This window comes from Gossypium hirsutum, chromosome A11 (genome assembly GCF_007990345.1).
Source record: "Gossypium hirsutum isolate 1008001.06 chromosome A11, Gossypium_hirsutum_v2.1, whole genome shotgun sequence".
Taxonomy (NCBI): domain Eukaryota; kingdom Viridiplantae; phylum Streptophyta; class Magnoliopsida; order Malvales; family Malvaceae; genus Gossypium; species Gossypium hirsutum.
Genome location: NC_053434.1, coordinates 116139161 through 116158270, shown reverse-complemented (window position 1 = coordinate 116158270; position 19110 = coordinate 116139161). Strand labels below are relative to the sequence as shown.

Below are 19110 nucleotides of genomic sequence, written 5' to 3'. Positions count from 1 at the left end.
TAATGGTTAAGGGTTAGGAGTCAGGGTCAATGAGTTAGGATTTATGGGTTAGGGGTCTAGTGTTTAGAGTTTTAAGGGTTTAAAGGTTTAGTGATTTAAGGTTTTAGTGCGTTAGGGTTTAGATAAAATCATAACATTGATTAATTTAATTAACAGCTTGGTAACTTAAGTTATCAAATTGTAATTTTTCATAATTAAGTAACTAAAATGAAATTAACTTTCCCATAACTAAGTGAATGGTGTAGTTAATTTATATTGTTAATTTATAAATTAGTCGGTTTCAGTTATGATCAAATTAAATAAAAGCGAAATCAAAATAAAAATAAGACCTTATTTAATTTATTATAATTTGTCCTATCTAAAATAGATAGTTACCTATCCTTATCAATCTGTCACTTTTTTTATTTAGATAAAATAGATAGTTACCTAAACCACAACCATTAAACCCATATCAATCCCTAAAAATTAAAATAGTTATCGAGCTTTAACAGCATTTATCAAAAAGCGCCGCTAATACTCAATCTATTGCGGCGTTTTTCAAAAAGCGCCGCTAATGCCACTAAATCTCAAAGTAAAATGACGTGGCTTAATCTTTTAGCGGCGCTTAATCAAAAACGCCACTAAAAGATTGAGTTTTGCAGCGTTTTTGAAACAACGCTGCTAAAGATCAATCTTTTGCGGCGTTTCTGATCAAGCGCTGTTAATGCCACTAAAGCTCAATCTAAACGACGTCGTTCAGATTAATATTTTAGCGGCGTTTGAGAAAAGCGCCGCTAATACTCTATCTATTCGCTTTTTAGTGGCGTTTTCTACTAAAGCACCGCGAAAAACGTCGCTAAAAACTTGTTTTCTTGTAGTGATAGTTTTATCCTATACCACAAACACGCACAGGATTGAAACAATAGAGAAGGAATTGAAAATCAAAAGTTACGAGCAAGAACAGTTTCGATGAATAGAATGAGGAAGAACAAAATTGAAAAGGAAAATTTTGGGGTAAATTGCAAAAGGGACGACAAAAAAGAAAAGAGTGAGAGAGTGTGTAGGAAACGTGGGAAAAGTGGGAGAGATTTTGGGGATTTTTTTGAGTGATAAAGCAAGAAATAAAAATATTTTCAGTTATACGAATAGGGATTCAAACTCAAAATCAAAAGAGTATGCTACACCCATACCACTAAACCAATAAGTTCATCCTTATCAATATATGTGCACACATAGTTGTTAAACCAATACTCCAAATTGGAGGTTTAGACAGAATTTAGCAGAAATATAGAAAAAAATACTTAAACCCAAAATCTCTCACACACAAGAACAACACTTAACCACCATACTAGATCAGTTGACTTACCAATTTCTAACAATTCAAAAAGTTAAGATTTTGGGGCATTACAATTTTGTTAAGCCCAATCTACCATTATACAAAGAAGTAATTATAACTCCAATATTGAACCAAATTGTTAAAAATCACTTGCTTAAATAGCTCACAATACAATCAATATACTCTCCAAATAATACCTAAAAGAAAGTCACAAAATAACCACGAAAATACAACAAAGTTATGACAAAGACGCCAAAAAATTAGACTCCAAGTGACACCAGAAGCAAGAGTCCATCTAACAAAGTTTTGATAAGCTTTAAACTTCTATTTAAAAGCTAAAATTAATTCATTAATTATCCTGAGTATTTATCAATTCTAAAAGTGTTCATAAATTAGTCTTCCAATTGCTTTGAAAATCTATCAAGAAATAATAAGACTTTTATGTTTGTCCAATCACCCCAAGCAATTCGATTGAGAGTCTTTAAAATCTTAGTCGAACTATACTTCGTGTTTTGTCAATCTTGATGGCCTAAGTAGAGTAATAATTTTCTTATAACGGGACATGGAACGAGCAACAACTTTCCGAACAAAAATAAATTTTATATTAGTACCTAACTGAAATTACATAAATTATAATTAATAAAATAATATATATTAAATAGAGATTGTGTGTTTATTTTCTATTGATATTAATATTTAAATTTTTTGCCATGTTTTTATTTATATTTTAAATTTAAATTCAAATTCAGAATTTATATATTAATATAATACAATATAATTTATTTTAATCCTATTTCAACCAAAGTTGTCAAATTAAATTATCATATCATAATTTAATAATCACTCCTGGGTAGCACGTGAGGTCGAAATTAGATGATATAAAACATCAAAGAAAAGAAAACCTAAGATACGTTTTTATGTTCATTAAATATGTTATGTTTATATTATATTTTAGGTGAATTACATCTAATATTATTTTAAAATAAGATTTGTCTTATTTTCATTATTTTAATTAAGGTAATTGTTTTAATTAATCACTATCGTTAAAAAATCCCTTAATCCATTAAGGGTTGTTTATACGGTATATTAGCCAATTACATAATGACAAAACACTTTTTTTTTACAAATTTACGGAACTCTCTTTAATTAATCAAAACTCTTTTTTCCCCTTTTCTCTTCTCTATGTAATTCAAAATGAAGAAACCAAGCATCTCAAAGCTACTTATCTTTCACAATTTTCTCAACAATGAATCTATGGCAACTATCAATGATAACCCACCATACATCCACAAATAATTAAAGAGTAATGAACATATCTAAAAACCCCAATCAAAATCTACACGAATCTGACGGGGATCAAGGATTGTCCCACTAATGTATTTAACAACATCCTCTGCATCTTCCCTAGAATGATACCTGATGAAAATAAAAACCCCAATAACCAATTAAAAGTTTTAAAATAAATATTAACAGGATTTAGGGGAGGAAGAGAGAGAGAGAGTTACAAGACAAAGGAAAAGCCACAAGGTGTTTTAGAGTTCTTGTTAAGGCCCATAATTATTTTCTTGATTTTACCGGATGTAGAGAAAAGCTCATAAACTCGTTCCTCAATACTGTAAAAACACATGTTTCCGATGTAGACGGTTGTTGAAGTGAGGATTGCTTGCTCGAATTCCTCTTGCGAACCGTTAGATCTTCCGGTACGCTGAAAGCTTAGCTGGGTCCCATAACAAAGCCCCCAAAAAAGAGAGAAAATTTATCATTCAACTGATTTACATTGAAAGTAAATGGAAAGCAAAGAAAATATCTTGAACATAAAAGCCATTACCTTCTTCAAAAGCTCCCAAAAATTCGAATTGCCTGCATAACGAACTATAAAGGTTGAAGCTTTTGCCCTTGCCCTTGCCCTTGCCCTTGCCCTTGCCTTTGCCCTATCGATGCCATAGATCCATTCTTATTTATATATGTTCATTCTTCTTAAATTATTTGTGGATGTATAGTGGGTTATCCTTGATAGTTGTCATAGATCCATTGTTGAGAAACTGGAGAAGGGCATGTAGCTTTGAGATGCCCTGTTCTGGTTTCTCTTTTTCTTTTTTCTTTTTTGGACAGATCTGGTTTCTCCTTTTTTTTAGTTACAGAGAGAAGGGGAAAATATGTTTTGAGTTAATTATACAGAGGTCCCTAAGCTTATGTCAAAAGTCAAAAGAAAGTGGCGTGTTATCATTCAATTGGCTAATATGTCACATTAATAATAAATTAGTTGATTAACGAAATTTTTAACAATAGTGATTAGTTCAAATTCTTATCGTTTTTAAAGTGACTAAATTAAGAAAAAAAAATTCATAGTGATCCAAATAAATCAAACCCAATTTTAGAATGATATTAAGTGTAGTTTACGCTTATACTTTTATGCATGTTTAAAATTAATAATATTTTTAGAGAAAAGAAATTTATTAATAAGGAATTCATAAAACGAAAGCAAACACAAAGAGGAGACAGACTACTAAACCTGAGCCAATAGGCTCACCCCATACACCCAAATCTACCGTCTGCAATCCTCATTTGTATCAACATAGGACAATTTCAACATTTTTCAAAAAAAAATGCAAAGAAAAAAGTATCAAAGTCAATGTGGTTTGCATGAAACAAAGCTGCTCACGCAAACGAATAGGTTACCTTGCTGACACACGGACGAGTAAAGAAAAAGGACAGACTCTAATACTAATCTTTCAACACCAAACAATCAAGTAGCAACACACCTAGCTCAGATGCATCAATTATTCATGTTTCTTTTTCCCATCAAACTACTTACAAATAGTAGCCCAAAACCCATACAATTTACCATAGATATGGTCCAGCTTTTGATAGTATGCAATCCTCCAAGACCTAATGAAAAACAAGGGAGCCACTACACCCCAAAATCCCATTACAAAGCCAAGAACTATGCTTACATAAAGCCAATTCACTTTACTTCCTTCACTGTTTCTTCCATTATTTGCACCATTAGTTGGAATGCTTTTTGAGGTGCAATTCTTAGTGAGAGGAGGTCCGCAAAGATGATTGCCCACGTAAGATAAGTTTTCAAAGCTCTGAAGCTGAGTGCTTGTTGGGATTTGTCCTGTCAAGTTGTTGTAGGACACATTGAAGTGATTCAAGAAATTCAATTTAGAGAAACTTGGAGGGATTTCACCATTTAGGCAATTCATGGACAAATCAAGAGATTCCATTAACTTCATGTTGCCAATGTTGTCTGGTATATTTCCTGTTAAGAGATTCCCAGAAAAATTTAAAGACAATAGTCCAACGAGACTACCAATTTCTTTAGGGATCTCTCTTTTGAGTTTATAAACCGAAAGGTCTATGCTAGTAACAAGTCCTAGTGTGGTACCATATTCATCCTCTCGTCCTTTCAGCATCAATAATTCTTTCAAATAAATTAAGGAATCAACGAAATACCACGAAGAAAGTTTACTATTGGTTTTGTTTGTTGTGACCATTGCACTTAAATTATTGAAACATTTTGGAATAACTCCTGAAATGTTGTTGTGGGCAAGGTCCAAGATTTGAAGAAATTGAAGATCACAAATTTTACGAGGAATATGACCATCAAAGTTATTTGATCGAAGGCTTAGAACCACAAGTTTCGAGAGCTTATCACCAATCCATGCTGGTACACTTCCACTGAAATGATTTTCACTAAGATCAAGCATAAATAATCTACTAGAATTTTGCAATGTGGAGGGTAATTTTCCAAACATGCTATTGTTTCGAAGGTTTAACATACAAGGATTTGTATATCCCAAAGTAGGTGGGATTTTCCCTGTCAAATTGTTTTTGCTAAATTTAAATAAGAAAAATATTCCCAATACTTCCAACAATCTGGAATTTCTCTAGTCAGTAGATTTGTATCAATGAAAAGAGCTGACATCCCCGTTAATGATGAATTACAAACTTAACATCCCTAAAGTTGAGAGTACTCTTGGCAATGGACCTGTAAAGCGGTTTGAACTCAAGTCAATAGTGGTTGTTACATTCAAATATGAAATCCCTCCGGTAAGTTGATTACAGGAAAGATTTAAATAATAAAATCGAGTTGGAAGGTTCAAAAACCAAGTGGGCACAAAATCTGAAATTCTTTCATCGGAGATATCTAAGTAACTCAACTTCTTTTGAAACTTTAACCATTGGGGAAACTTTGGGCCAAGATGCCAGTGACCTAAATAAAGATTTTGACATTGAAACGGGGGAATCCAACTTGAGTTTGGTTCAAATCTAAGCATGTTCTGTGACCCAAATAAATAAGTCAATCTCGTGAGACTAGAAAAATGAGTTTCTAATACAACCCCTTCCAATAGATTATACCCAAATTGCAGAATTTCCAAACTTTCCAGTTGTCCAAAACATGGAGGAAAAGTACCATTTAATTGATTATCTGTAACATCAAAGAACTTCAAAGATGATAACTCCCCTATAGACAATGGAATTTGACCACTTAATTGATTTTCTAAAGCATCAAAGAAATACAAAGATGATAACTCCCCTATGGACACTGGAATGGGACCAAAAATTTTGTTCAGAGCAAGGGACAGGTAAGCTAGATTTTTAAACTGGCCACGTTGATCAGTTAAATGACCAGAAAGTTGATTAGATTCCATATTCAATGAATCTAAGGAACCTAAACAACATCTAGACAAACCCTGTAGGATTTCAGATATGTCTTGCTCAATTTCATTATACGAAAGATCAAGAAATCGGAGATGGTTTAAACTATACAAGGAATTGGGTATGGATGAATTGAGATGATTCAAACTAAGATCAAGAACTTCAAGAAACGAGATGTTCCCAAAGTAATCTGGAATTGTTCCTTCCAAATAACAGGATCTAAGATCAATGGACACAAGACCATGAAGGCTAAATATTGACTTGGATACTGAAGATAAGCTGTTCCCAGAAAGATCAAGAACGAGCAGTGATTTTGAAGAATTAACACTGATCAAAGATGGATCATCTTCTAAATCACAATTTGACAAGTGCAACTCTAACAAAGAAGGGTGTTTGAATGTTACCTGTAGCCAATTAGTTGCTTTAGAAAGATCCGACTCACTCAAATCAAGGTACTGCAAGGAAGAAAGTCCAGAAATCCATTGAAGACTTGTTGCTTTATTATCGCCTCGTTCATTACTTCGAAGATCAAGATACTGCAACTTTGTGAGATTCCCAAGGTTATGAGGAATTTCTCCCTGGAATCATGCAAAAGAGAGGTTAAGATACATTAAATTCACCAGCATACCCAAAAATTTCGGGATATGTATGCTGCTAAAATTTGTTGAGCATTGGCCTGCAATGCAACAAACTTCCAGCAGCAGCATGTTTGAAGATTGAACCAGAAGCTACTTTCTTTTGTTTAAATTTTGTATTTTTTGTGATGTTAACAAGTTGGCAAGTTGCTTGATATCTAAAGCTAGTATTTTTAGATTTGAAATTGATGGATGTAACAGCTGAATTTTTTCAGCTTTTCTTTTGTAATATTTTAGTTGGCAACTAGCCAAATTTGGTAGGAGCAGTTACAGTATAGGTAACTTACTTATTATTATTATTTTTTTGTAACCCCTTTATATTTTGAAATGGAAATGAAAGCTATGACTTTTCTCATTCGGTTACTTGCTGCTTCTCTTTGGATTTTGTTCTTTTGTTTTGCTTCCTGTTTTTCATGAGCTTATGCTCTTTGTTGTTCATTGTTGCTGCTGCCTTTTTCTAACAAATGGTATCAGAGCCTCTTGTCTTTGAGGACCTCTGTTGTTTAAGTTTTTTTGTTTCAAAATAAACTCAAAAATCGTGTTTGTCAAACCAGTTTCAGCAACATGAGCTTTGCACCTCCTCCACCACCAATTTTTGCTGGAGAAAACTACCACATTTGGGTAGTTAAAATGAAAACTTACCTCCACGCACTTGATCTGTAGAGTGCAGTTGAAAATGATGTCGAGCCACCACCACTGAGAGCAAATCCAACCATTGCTCAGATCAGGCAACATGGTGAAGAGCGAGCCAAGAAGCATAAAGCCATGGCCTGCCTACAGAATGGAGTGTCTGATGTGATTTTTACTCGCATCATGGCCTGTGACTCACCCAAACAAGCTTGGGACAAGCTAAAAGAGGACTTCATGGGATCAGACAAGACTAGGCAGTAACAAGTCATCAACCTTAGAAGGGAGTTTGAAAATTTGAAGATGAAGGAGTCAGAAACTATCAAGCAATATTCTGATAGGATTATGGCTACTGTCAATAATATTAGACTCCTTGGAGAAGATTTCAGTGATAGCAGGGTTGTTAAGAAGGTTATTACCACCTTACCTGAAAGGTTTGAGTCAAAAATCTCCTCATTGGAGGACTCGAGAGATCTCACAACCATTTCTTTGTCTGAGTTGGTTAACTCACTCTATGCACTTGAGCAGAGAAGAGCAAGTAGGCAGGAGGAGAGTCTTGAAGGTGCTTTTCAAGCAAAGGTCAGAGAAGGCTCCAGCTCAAGCTAGAAAGCTAAGAAGCCTTGGTTTGAAAAGAGGGAAAGATCAAAGAAAGATGCCGGTAGAAGGAGGTTTCCACCATGCGTTCACTGCAAGAAGACTAATCATTTGGAGAAGTATTGCTGGACCAGACCAGACATACAGTGCAAAAGCTGTAAGAAGTATGGCCATCATGAGAAAATCTGTAGAAGTCATGAGAAGGCACAAGCACAGCCAGTACAAGCCAAGTCTGCCGAGGATGTCCAAGCTCAGGAGGAGCATGTATTTACAGCTTCATGTTTTGCAGCTAACAGCAAGAGCAGTTGGCTTGTGGATAGTGGCTGCTCACACCACATGGCTGCAGATGAGAACTTTTTCAAGAACATTGACAAGAGCTTTGTCTCGAAGGTCAGGATAGGCAATGGCAACTTGATTGAAGCAAAAGGAAGAGGTGATGTGGTGATTCACACAGGTTCAGGTAACAAAATCATTTCTGATGTGCTCTATGTGCCAGAAATAGACCAAAATTTACTCAGTGTAGGCCAGCTAGTCAAGAAAGGCTTTTCACTAGTTTTCAAGAATGATTCTTGTGTTATAAGTGATGCTCATGGTAGGGAGATTGTCTCAGCACCTATGGGAGACAAATGTTTTATGCTGGATGTGAGTCAACTTGAGAAAAGTGCCTAAACAAGCTCAGTTAACAATACTGATCTTTGGCACAAGAGGTTTGGCCATGTTAACCTCAAATCACTTGATTTGCTGCATAAAATGAACATGACAGAGGACATGGTGAAGGTTAGTGCAAGTGAAGGTGTTTGTGAAGTGTGTCAGCTTGGCAAGCAGGCCAGGTTGCCTTTTCCAGTAAACCAAGCATGGAGGGCTCGAGAAAGACTTGAGTTGGTGCACTCAGATGTCTGTGGACCAATGAAGACGCCTTCACTAAATGGCAGTAAGTATTTTATACTGTTTATTGATGATCTGACCAGATTTTGCTGGGTTTATTTCATGAAACAGAAGTCAGAAGTGTTTGAAGTTTTTGGAAAGTTCAAAGCATTGGCAGAAAATCAAACAGGCTGCAGGATTAAGGCCTTGAGGACAGACAATGGTTCTGAATACTTGTCTGAAAGATTTCAGAAGCTATATGAGTAGGCTGGGATTCATCATCAATTGACCACAATGTATACTCCTCAGCAAAATGGAGCATCTGAGAGGAAGAACAGGACAGTGATGAACATGACCAGATGTTTTTTGTTTCAAAGCAAGCTTCCAAGCATTTTTTGGGCTGAAGGTGTCAACACCTCAGTGTACCTGCTCAATAGGCTACCAACACATGCTGTGAATGATAAAACTCCTTTTGAAGCATGGTATGACCTTAAACCAACTGTTTCCCATTTAAAAGTGTTTGGTTGCAAGTGTTTTGTACTTGTCCCTACAGAAAGAAGAACCAAGCTCGAGAAGAGGTCAGTTCCTGGTATATTTGTTGGCTACAGTAGTTGCAAGAAGGGCTACAGAGTATTTGATCTTTCAACCAAGAAGATTTTGGTAAGCAGGGATGTCAAATTCGATGAAGGAAGGTTTTGGAGTCTAGATGGCTCTAACACAAGTCAGTTTGAAGAAGAGCAGATTGACAGCAATCTGGAATTGGCAAAAAATGAAGTCAGTAATGCCAATGTAGATGATGCTCCTGTGAGAGGGACCAGGTCTATTGCTGATATCTACAAAAGATGCAATGTGGCCATTGTTGAGCCTTCAAGCTATGAAGAAGCTGCACGAAGCAAGAGCTGGAAGAAGGCTATGGAGGCTGAAATCGACATGATCCATAAGAATGACACTTGGGATCTGGTAAACAGACTTGATCAAAAGAAGGTCATAGGTGTCAAGTGGGTTTTCAGGGCCAAGTTCAATGCAGATGGCTCTCTGAACAAGCACAAGGCAAGGCTTGTGGTGAAATGGTACAATCAACAGTTCGGCATTGATTTTGAGGAGACATTTGCTCCAGTGGCAAGGCTGGATACCATAAAGCTTCTATTTGCTTTCGCTGCACAGAAACAGTGGAAGGTCCATCAGCTTGATGTCAAGTCAGCTTTCCTGAATGGCTTCCTTAAAGAGGAAATTTATGTTGAACAGCCTGATGGATTTAAAGTCCAAGGAAAGGAGGACAAGGTTTACAAGCTGAAGAAAGCACTCTATGGACTAAAACAGGCTCCTCGAGCCTGGTATGATAGGATAGATGCTTACCTGTCTAGGCTCAATTTCGAGAAAAGTTTGAGCGAGCCAACTTTGTTTATAAAGAAGTCTAAAGATGACACTTTGCTGATTGTCTCAATATATGTGGATGATCCATTAGTGACTGGAAGCAGGGTCGATTTGATTCAGGAGTTCAAGAAGAATATGCAAGACATGTTTGACATGACAGACTTGGGAATCATGACTTACTTTCTTGGTATGGAAGTAGACCAGTCTGATCAAGGCATTTTTATCAGCCAGCATGCATTTGCCTTGAAAATTCTCACTAAGTTTCATATGGAAAACTGCAAACCAGTGAGCACACCATTAGCTGTGGGAGAGAAACTAAGCAGCTTTGGAAATGAAGAAAAGGTAGATGAAAAGGAGTATAGAAGCTTGATTGGTTGTTTACTTTACTTGACAGCAACCAGACCTGATCTTATGCATTCAGTAAGTCTATTGTCTAGATTCATGCACAGCTGCAATACAACTCATTTGAAAGCAGCAAAGAGAATACTCAGGTATGTCAAAGGTACTTTGAAGTTTGGTGTAATGTTCAAGAAAGGAAGTGAGCTGAAATTAACTGGCTACTCAGATAGTGACTGGGGTGGATCAGTTGATGATATGAGAAGTACTTCAGGCTACTTCTTTACACTTGGTTCGGGAGTTTTCAGTTGGAGTTCAAAGAAGCAACAAACTGTTGCTCAGTCTACTGCTGAAGCCGAATACATAGCAGCAGCTGCAGCAGTGAATCAAGCCATTTGGCTTAGGAAGTTGCTATGTGATTTGAATGAAGAACAGCTTAAGCCAACTAAAATTATGGTGGATAACCAGTCAGCAGTTGCCATCTCCAAAAATCCTGTTTTTCATGGCAAAACCAAACATTTTAAGCTCAAGTTTTACTTTGTTCGAGAAGTTGTTCAATCCAAAGAAGTGTGTCTAACACATTGCAGCTCACAAGATCAATTGGCTGACATTTTGACAAAGCCTCTTGGCACAATCAGGTTTGAATTTCTAAGGGATTCAATCGGTGTTTGTTGCCTACAGTCCAAGGAGGAGTGTTGAGCATTGGCCTGCAATGCAACAAACTTCCAGCAGCAGCATGTTTGAAGATTGAACCAGAAGCTACTTTCTTTTGTTTAAATTTTGTATTTTTTGTGATGTTAACAAGTTGGCAAGTTGCTTGATATCTAAAGCTAGTATTTTTAGATTTGAAATTGATGGATGTAACAGCTGAATTTTTTTAGCTTTTCTTTTGTAATATTTTAGTTGGCAACTTGCCAAATTTGGTAGGAGCTGTTACAGTATAGGTAACTTACTTATTATTATTATTATTTTTGTAACCCCTTTATATTTTGAAATGGAAATGAAAGCTATGACTTTTTTCATTCGGTTACTTGCTGCTTCTCTTTGGATTTTGTTCTTTTGTTCTGCTTCCTGTTTTTCATGAGCTTATGCTCTTTGTTGTTCATTGTTGCTGCTGCCTTTTTCTAACAAAATTGTTATTGCCCAAGTCCAGGAAACTGAGATGCTCCAACTCCAGCAGTGAAGGATTTATTTTGCCTCTTAGGGCTGACTGCTCGTAAGGTGAAAGAGGAGCAGCCAAGTGCAGTTTGTGGACGTGGCCAGTTGAGTTATGGCAGACGACACCACTCCATTCACAGCAATCCCCACCTTCCACCCATGAAGATAGGCTGTTTGAAGGATCAATAAGATCATTCTTGAATTTCAAAAGAGCTTCTCTCTCACTATGAATGCATCGTACGTTGGAATTGGCATGACAAATGGTAAAACAGACAGCGGCGATGAGAAGAAGAAAATGGAATAAGGAAATTGGAAGAGGAGTTGTCATGGTTGCAATTGCATGCTACCAATCATTGCTCACAACTCCAAATATATAGATTAAGCTTAGCTAGAATACAAAAATATTGTGCCCATACATGAGCGCAATGAAGTTTCTTCCAAAACCCCAAATTTCCACAAAATTTGCTATCAAGGGAAATTTCTAATTAATTACATTTATTTTCCCACAAAAAGTAATATGAATTTCGATTACTAAATTAAAGAAATGTTATAAAATCGAGTCAAAGAAAATGCATACCGTCGTCCCTTAATTATTTCTTCATGCATAGAACAATATTAAATAAATTATAATAAAAAAATCTAAAATTATATATATATATATTTTTTTTGCTCAGTAAGGCAATTACAAAATTGCAAATGCCATAACAACAGACAAAGCAAATAATACCCTTGACAAGCAGCCCACCTATAAAAACCACAAAAACGCCACAAACCCCTAACTCCCCTGAACCTCTGCTACTCATAGATTACAAAAACAAAAACCTGCAACAAATTAACAGCAACCACACTCTTTAACAACAAAATAATCTCAGACAAAACTACCACCAAGCCTTAAACATGCTAAGTCTAGTCATTCCAGCAGAAGCTAAAGACCCTTCCATTTCATTTCCATTCATCTCAGCAATTGAAAACGAAAGCTCACCCACACAGGCAATCCTCCTTTCAATATCTGCAAATGAAACTTGATGCGACCAAGGTCTCCTTTCTCCAAAATCCAATTATAAACCACCCCCAAACCCATCCCAATTATCAAAGAACCAGACCCCTTCCAACCGATGTCACTAAAATTATAATAATTAAAGTAAATTATATCGCATCTACTCTTTAACGGGCTTACAAAATTTAAAAGATTGTTCATTAGGCTCGCTCTAATGAATATATTGGGAAACCAAAAAAATTAAAGTATTTATAATAAATTTTATCTATTTTTATTTTTAAATTTTAAATAGTGCACTTTTTTATAATCTCAGGAAAATTTTAAAGTTTTTAATTTCTGATTTTTTTAAATTTTAAAATATTTTAAAGTTTTTGAAATTTTAAAATGTGGCATATAAGACAAAATAATATTACGTAAACATGAAATCTTTATATTTTGGCCACTCAACTTGAAATTAGTACAAAATAATCATTAAACTATTCAAAAAAATTTATTTAAAAAAATCATTTTAACATTCAAATATAACCATTAGTTTATATATATATATAAAAAAGAATGAAATTACATATCCATACTATTACAGTAGCAACTACGGATATAGAGTAAGCAAAAACAAAAATATTGTCCACACATATATTAGGGGCAAGGGACTTTCTTCCAACACCCCAAATTTCCACAAAAAGCATTTATTGTTTCTAATTTTGGGTAATAGTTACAGTTTTCTATTTTTCTCTACTTAAGAAATTAACAAACTTTAAAATTCCACAAGTTTAGAAAGACAAATAGAAATAAAGTTGAGAAGCAGATCAACTCAATTAAGTCTAGGATCGAGTCGAGTCGAATCGAGTCACAAATTTTTGAGTTAGTCGAGTTGAAAAATCCTATTTTAGCAACCGAGCTCAATTTGATTTTTTTTCTAATCGAATCGAATTGAGTCAAAAAATTTCGAGTCAAATCGAGTCAAGTTAACGAATCCTATTATTTGTACTTAATGTTGCGTTTAGATGGACCAATTATTTAACTAGTAGACGAAGTACAAGATTATTTAATTACATGAACAATAATGATTTTGCCTTTTAATTTAATTGGTAAACATTTATCAAAACGACGTAGTTTTGTCTTTTTTTATTCGGATTTTTGGATAACTAGAATTGTGTAATTCATATTCGAGTTAAACCGAAAAGCTTATTTTTTTATTCGAGTTGATCCGAATAACTTGATTAACTCAAATAATTCGAACTATTTAATTCAAAATTTAAATTTTTTATTTAGTTTTTCGAATCGAATCGAATTTTACTCACCCCTAATTAAGTCTATGGAGTAAGTCCCATTCCCACGCAAAAAGAAAAAAACTTATTGAAAAAAACCATCGTTAATATTCTTTTATTTTTTTCTCTATTTTATTGCATGCTAATATTTTCTTTCCTTATATACAGTAAGCAAAATGGAAAAAAAAAATCACTGTTAATATTAGTTTATATTTCGGTAAAAGAAAATTGATAGATTAAACTTGTGAATTTTTAAAGAAATTTAGATTAAAAATTTTTGTAATCAATACAATTGGTAAGATATTTTTTTTAAGGTAAATTACATTCAAGTTCACTCTAAAATACAGTTCAACCTATTTTGATAATTTTAATTTTTTTAATTTAGTCACTCTTATTAAAATAATTATTTAAACTAGCCACTTCTGTTAAAATAATCTATTTTTCACTAATAGGTTGCTGGTGTAGTTCAAATAGGATCGGAAGCGTGTAAATTATTGTACTAAAAAATCACACAAAGTTCAATTCCCAGGGAAGAGAGGTGGATCACAAAGATCTCTTAAGTACCAAGTCTTTCCTTAGTCAGAATATCCCTTCTATCGTAATTTAATAGTACAATTAAATACTATTATTATACCCTCAAATATTGAAAGAAAAATAGGACAAGAAAAAACACAAGAGTTTTAACGAGGTTCGGTAAATTATACCTACGTCCTCGGGCACTAACACCAGATGATAACTTTATTATCTCCAAAATATTACAAACAAATAGAATTCCTTAAGAATTCTCAAATGGGAGAAGAGAGAAAACTAAGAGAGAAAGATTGGTTGGGATGGTTGAAATGAGAAATGGTTAGGCCTATTTATAGTTGAGATTTAGGGACTAACTTGCAAATGACCTAAAAAATTAGGGACCAAAATTGCAATTACCCCTTTCAACTTTAAACAACTTGCCAACTATTTTTTTCCTTTCGGTGCCAATTGCACCTCCCACCATTTTTGACTTTTCAACACCATTTTTGACTTTCAACACCTACCTTATTTGACTTTTCAACAATCTCCACCTTGAAGATTTGATTAGGATAATCACATCTTCACACATTTCCTTCAACTCCCCAAATTCGATAAAGCTATCTTTTGTAGTGCCTCCAAATGCGCTCTCGAGCGCCATACACCTGAAGGTGCTCAAATTCTCAGGATGTTAATCAAGTTCAAACAATGATTAAACTTGATTGTTGTTACCACCTTGGTCATCATATCTGCGGGATTATCTGCTGTTGGAATCTTCTGAAGTAGAATTTTTCCTTTTTCAAAGACTTCCCGCACAAAAGTGATATCTTACATCGATATGCTTGGTTCTTGAATGATAGACTTGATTTTTCACTAAATGAATAGCGCTCTGACTGTCACAATATAGACTAATGTGACTTTGAACAACTCCCAAGTCTTTCAACAATCCATTAAGCCAAATAGCCTCCTTAACAGCTTCTGTAACTACCATATATTCTGCCTCTGTAGTAGACAGTGCTACTGTAGACTGTAAGGTAGACTTCCAACTCACTGGGGCTTTCGCAAGAGTAAACAGATACCCCCGTAGTTGAACGACGTTTATCTAAATTACCAGCAAAGTCGGAATCAACATATCCAACTACAAACTGACCAAGTGCTTCATCCTGTTCAAAAATTAAATCAACATCTATGGTTTTTTGAAGATACCGTAGAATCCATTTCACAGCTCGCCAATGTCCTTTTCCAGGATCATGCATATACCTGCTCACAACTCCAACAGCTTGTGAAATGTCAGGTCGCGTACATACCATCGCATACATCAAACTCCCAACTGCATTAGCATATGGGACTTTTGCCATATATTCTCTTTCTTCTTTAGTTTTCGGAGATAATTGAGCACTAAGTTTCAAATGAGAAGCAAGTGGGTTACTTACATGTTTTGTGTTTTCATTTACACCAAAACATCGTAATACCTTTTTCAGATATTGCTTCTGATTCAAACAAAGCTTGCCTCTCTGTCTATCTCTACTTATCTCCATGCCGAGAATCTTCTTGGCCTCACCTAGATCTTTTATCTCGAACTCTTGATTCAACTGAGCCTTCAGCTTATCTATCTCTTTTTGGCTCTTCGAAGCGATTAAATATCATCAACATACAAGAGTAGATAAATGAAAGATCCGTCATACAGCTTCTGCAAATACACACAATTGTCATATTTGCTTCTTGTGTACTTCTGCCTTCTCATAAAGCTATCAAATCCCTTGTACCGCTACCTCGGGGATTGCTTCAATCCATATAGCGATTTGTTTAGCTTACAAACCCAATTTCTACCACCAGCATCTGTGTATCCTTCGGGCTGAGTCATATAGATCTCCTCTTCTAACTCACCATGCAAGAAAGCCGTCTTAACATCAAGTTGAGCTAGCTCCAAATTCAACTGTGCTACCAAGGCCAACAAAATTCTAATGGAGGAATGCTTCACAACAGGGGAAAATACATCATTGTAGTCAATTCCTTCCTTCTGAGCGTAGCCTTTAGCTACCAATCTTGCCTTGTAGCGAACATCTTTCTTGCTAGGAGATCCATCTTTCTTTGCGAATACCCACTTGCATCCGATTTCCCTTTTACCTTTCAGTAATTGCGCCAACTCCCAAGTATTGATCTTCCGGAGAGACTACATTTCTTCATCCATGGCACTTTTCCATTTATCACTTTCTAAGCTTTGCATTGCTTCTTGATAAGTGATAGGAATATCATCATCAACAATGGGAAGGGTGTAGGCCACCATATCAGTAAATCGAGTAGGTCGACGAATTTCTCTTCGTGGTCTTGCAACTGCAACTGGTTCTGGTGTACTTAACGATTCTTGGGTCAGAACCTCTTCAACCTCTAATTCCTCCATTGTGGCTGGAGAATTAGACTTATTAACTGGGCAGATCCCCATCTGCTCAAACTCCACCTGTTTTGGAGTACACTCCACCTGCTGTGGAGTATCGCTCGTCTAAATATCTTTATCTGCTACCTTTTTCAATGTGGCAGATTCATCAAAGGTAACATCTCTGCTACAGATCATTTTCTTTGTGTCTAAACACCAAAGACGAAATCCCTTCACTCCAGAAGTGATTCCCATAAAGAGAGCTTTCTTTTCCCTCAGATCTAACTTTGACTCCTTAACATAGTAATATGTAGTGGATCCAAACACATGTAAGGAATCATAATTTGTAGTCAGTTTTCCAGACCATACCTCCATAGGAGTTTTTCTTTCTAATGCAGATGATGGCAAACGATTAACAAGATGGCCAGCGTATGTCACAGCCTCAGCCCAAAATTGTTTGCCCAACCCAGCATTGGACAACATGCATCGAACTTTCTCCAGCAATGTTCGATTCATACGCTCTGCCACTCCATTCTGCTGTGGTGTATCCTTAACTATGAAGTGTCGAACAATACCATACTCTTGGCACACATCGAAGAACGGATCACTTTTATATTCCCCTCCATTGTCTGTCCTAAGTCGCTTGATTTTCTTGCCAGTCTGGTTTTCGATCATAGTTTTCCATTTAAGAAAAACTCCAAGCACTTCATCCTTAGTTCTCATGGTATACACCTAAACTCTTCTGGAAAAGTCATCAATAAAAGTAACAAAGTAGTATTTTCCTCCCAACGAAGGTGTTTTGGAAGGCCCCCACACATCTGAGTGAATATATTCCAAAATACCTTTTGCATTATGGATAGCAGTGCCGAATTTCACTCTCTTTTGCTTTCCGAGAACACAATGCTTGCAAAATTTTAATTTGCAAGCCTTTACACCTTTCAACAATCGCTGCAGCGACTGCTCCAAGAACTGTACTACCTTGGTAGTAATACAAGTTATTTTTCCTGATGCCCTTCAATATCACAAGTGCGCCAGATGTCACTTTTAAAACCCCACCTCTCATAGTAACAACTGAACCATTGGATTCTAAGGCTCCCAATAAGATGAGATTTTTCTTCAAACTGGGCACGTACCGAAATCAGTCAGAACTCTGGTTGATCCATCTTGATTCTTTAATTGGATTGAACCTATCCCAACAGTTTTACAGGCATTATCATTGCCCATATAAACAACTCCTCCATTTAGTTCTACTAAATCAGAGAACCACTCCCGGTTAGGGGACATATGATAGGTACAACCCAAATCTAATATCCACTCATCTGAATGGAACGACAATGATGATGCAACCAGTGATAGTTCAGAGTCACTGGTATCATGCTTTGCAACACAAGCATCTACAGCAGCTTTTCCCTTATTCTTCAGCTTTGGACAATTTTTCTTCCAATGGCCTTTCTCATGACAAAAGGCACATTCATCTTTCTCGAGTCTGGACTTTGACTTTGATCTCCCTTTCTGAGTTTTCTTCCGAGTGTATGAACGACCTCGGACTACTAAAGCTTCTGTATCTCTGATTGAGTTTTTCTGTTTGTCCTTCTTTCTCTGTTCATAACTGTATAAGGCCGCACAGACTTCGCTCAGAGATATATCACTCCTGCCATGAAGTAGAGTAGTTTCTAGGAACTCAAACTCCTCAGGAAGTGACCCCAACAATATCAAAGCCAAATCTTCATCTTTGAATGTCTCATCCGTATTTAGCAAATCAGTGACTAACTGATTAAATTTAGTGATGTGATTATTCATTGTGGTACCTGGGACGTAAGTGAAGCGAAACAGTCTTTTCTTCAAGTGGAGCTTATTTTGACTGTTTTTCTTCAAAAAATTTTCTTTAAGTGCCACCCACAACTTATTTGCAGAAGTCTCCTTTGAAAAAGCATACCTCTGCTCTCGAGAAAGGCATGATCGAATTGTGCCACATGCCAACCGATTGATCGCTTTCCAATCTTTCTCCTCTACATCATCTGGTTTCTCTTCATCAATGGCAATGTCTAGACCCTGCTGAAAAAGGGCATCTAGAACCTCACTTTGCCACATACCAAAATGGCCCGTGCCATTAAAGATCTCCACGGCCAATCTTGCATTTGTAATTGTCGGTCTTGTCCATATGGACGATGTTGAAGCTCCTACACCGACCGTTTTCTCCATAATCTTTCAATATACCTAAGGAAATCTTTTCTGATGTGGAAGATCAGTTTAAACTACAACCACAGAGCATACTACGATTAACCTTTGGCTCTTGATACCACTTGTAGTTCAAATAGGGTCGGAAGCGTGTAAATTATTGTACTAAAAAATCGCACAAAGTTCAATTCCCAGGGAAGAGAGGTGGATCACAAGGA

The 19110-nt window shown here is 35.9% G+C and overlaps 1 protein-coding gene and 1 long non-coding RNA gene across 2 annotated transcripts; both read right to left on the bottom strand.

The window, feature by feature from the left end:
• Positions 1-2525: 2525 nt before the first annotated feature.
• On the bottom strand, positions 2526-3478 carry LOC107904175 (uncharacterized). The gene is made up of 3 exons (XR_001686149.2): positions 3144-3478; positions 2821-3032; positions 2526-2731 (listed from the first exon to the last, which is right to left on the bottom strand). It is a non-coding gene; the product is annotated as an uncharacterized lncRNA (long non-coding RNA).
• Positions 3479-4122: 644 nt separating this feature from the next.
• On the bottom strand, positions 4123-7054 carry LOC107954348 (receptor-like protein EIX2). Its single transcript, XM_016889885.1, has 3 exons — positions 6980-7054; positions 5736-6558; positions 4123-5138 (listed from the first exon to the last, which is right to left on the bottom strand). Exons 1-3 carry the CDS (start codon positions 7052-7054, stop codon positions 4123-4125), a joined length of 1914 nt encoding a protein of 637 aa, XP_016745374.1.
• Positions 7055-19110: the final 12056 nt, after the last annotated feature.

Coding starts and splice junctions, on each gene's coding strand:
- LOC107954348 (XM_016889885.1), bottom strand. CDS start 7,054: ATGAACAACAAAGAGCATAAGCTCATGAAAAACAGGAAGCAAAACAAA. Junction 6,559..6,979: donor AATCCAAAGAGAAGCAGCAA/GTAACCGAATGA, acceptor GCATGATTCCAG/GGAGAAATTCCTCATAACCT. Junction 5,139..5,735: donor TACAGATAATCAATTAAATG/GTACTTTTCCTC, acceptor ACAATTTGACAG/GGAAAATCCCACCTACTTTG.